This window comes from Rhodamnia argentea, chromosome 8, assembly GCF_020921035.1.
Source record: "Rhodamnia argentea isolate NSW1041297 chromosome 8, ASM2092103v1, whole genome shotgun sequence".
Classification (NCBI taxonomy): domain Eukaryota; kingdom Viridiplantae; phylum Streptophyta; class Magnoliopsida; order Myrtales; family Myrtaceae; genus Rhodamnia; species Rhodamnia argentea.
In genome coordinates, this window is record NC_063157.1 from 22,921,604 (window position 1) to 22,923,758 (window position 2,155).

Sequence of the window (2,155 nt, forward strand, 5' to 3'; positions counted from 1 at the left end):
TAGTGGAATTCGTTGCTACTCTTCCCGTGGATGTAGGTCTCTACGACTGAATCACGTACATCTGCTGTCCGATTTATTTTCTTATTTTGTCTATTTATCGTTCGATCACTTGGTTACATGCAACAGTTCCCTCTACCTAATAGTTTCGTTTGCACTTTCGAACACGTTTTCTTGCTTGTTTTCTCCCAGCAAGAGAGCAGGATATAGAGTTCCGGACTGCTCCGATGGAGGCCTTCCAAACTGCGATGAACAGAGCCCCGATAGTAGAAAGATCCGTCCCTGTCGCCATCCTACCAGAACTAGAGACACCCGGGGGTTCCCTTTTCTTGAGTAACCTCGATCAATTGTTTGTTGTTATGGTGCCGGTGGTTTATTTCTTTGACAGAAGCGATGCCAACACGGTAGATATGCTTAAGCGAGCTTTGTCCAAAGTTTTGGTTCCTTACTATCCGGTTGCAGGGAGATTAGCTAAAAACTCTCAAGGGAAGTTCACTGTTGATTGTGGGAAGAAGTTAGGAGTGCCATTTGTGGAGGCATTGGCCAATTTCAACATCGAACATCCGGGCGATATGCACCTTATTGATCCCGATGTTTCACGAAAGCTTATTTATACAGATCCTATTGAAACTAAGCTAGAAGATGCAGCCCTTTTAACAGCACAAGTTAAGAACAATCTCTCTTTCCTTTTCTGGTTATGCTTAACACTTCAGTATTTTACTAGAAGTAACTTCTCTAGTGTGGTTAGCAACTTTTGACGTAGAAGTTCGAACCATCAACATACTTGTAACTAGTATTTTCTCAATGTGGTAAGCTTTCTGTTTCTGGTAAGCTAATAACTAGCAATTTATTTACAATCAAGACAAAATCGGCATAGTTTTCTATATACCATGATAACTTTCAATGTACATTACGATTCTTGGATTTTATTTCGGGATACAAAATTAAACAGGTAATGAAGTTTAGATGCGGAGGTTTCACCGTAGGGATCCTATTGAATCACTGCATCTTCGATGGCGTCTCGGTAATGAATTTTATGAACTCATGGGCTGAATTAGCAAGAGGTAAACCCGTATCTATCATCCCCAGCCATGAAAGAACTCTTCTGAAGTCAAGGGTTCCTCCTCAAATTACCGCCGCCTATGAGGCCTTTGTTCCCGTCAACGATGTGTCAAACTTGACGGGGTTATACAAGGAAGAGCAAATTGTACGTAGATCTTTCCACTTCAACAGTGAGAAGTTGGCGATCCTTAAAAAAATGGCAACAGCCGATGGACGAGTAAATGTTGTCTCTTCTTTAATATCAGCTAAACTTTGTCTTGGGATAAATGATTGGTGGCGCTTCTTACACACATATGAAGTGCAAGATTTTCTTGAGTAACATTTCAGTTGTTGCCAAAAGTTCTTTCCTAAAGAATTTATGGCTGGCTGAAAGAATTGAAAAATGTTCTCTATTCTCAATGCGAACAACGAGCAACGGGCAGCATCTCCAGCTTCATAGTGCTTGCCGCCCTTACGTGGCGAGCTCGAAGCATGGCACCGAAGATGAAACCGCACCAACCGTCAAAGCCGCTTGTTGCGGTTGACTGCAGAGCTATGCTGAAACCGCCTGTGCCCAGTCATTTCGGGAATGCTGTGGGCGGAGCTTGCTGTCTCTGCCTCGCGGGGGAGTTGATCAATGAACCGATCTCCTCCACCACGGGGAGAGTAAAAAAGGCGACAGAGAGGGTGGATGAGGAGTACGTGCGGTCGTGGATAGACTCCTCTGAAATGTATGGAATCGATGCTTCCTCATCGAGCTTGCTAGTGTTGACTTCATGGCAAAGGTTAGGCTCCACGGACTTTGGATGGGGAAACCCGAGGCATTTTGGCTGTGGTCCCCCGCCGGAGAACATTTGTGTGGTTTTGCCAGAAGGCGGTGAGAGGAAGGGCATTGTGCTGATATTGAGTTTGCCACTTTCGGCCATGAACACCTTCGAGAAGTTGCTCGAGTTCTCAACTTGCGAACCATAGACACCTTCCTTGAGATATAGAGCTCGTATGTGATCGGAATGATGCTTGACCAAAATAAGTCATAATCTTTTTTTTTCTTTAATCAGCCAGCTCTGATTTTTTCATGGTTTGTTGGGGTTATTACTCGGTTGGAATCTGAGCATCT

The 2,155-nt window shown here is 44.0% G+C and overlaps 1 protein-coding gene across 1 annotated transcript; it reads left to right on the forward strand.

Moving 5' to 3' along the window:
• Nucleotides 1-224: 224 nt before the first annotated feature.
• LOC125316319 (omega-hydroxypalmitate O-feruloyl transferase-like) lies at nucleotides 225-2,010 on the forward strand. Its single transcript, XM_048284340.1, has 3 exons — nucleotides 225-662; nucleotides 950-1,271; nucleotides 1,466-2,010. The coding sequence occupies exons 1-3, from the start codon at nucleotides 225-227 to the stop codon at nucleotides 2,008-2,010; spliced, it is 1,305 nt and encodes a 434-aa protein (XP_048140297.1).
• The last annotated feature ends 145 nt before the right edge of the window (nucleotides 2,011-2,155 follow it).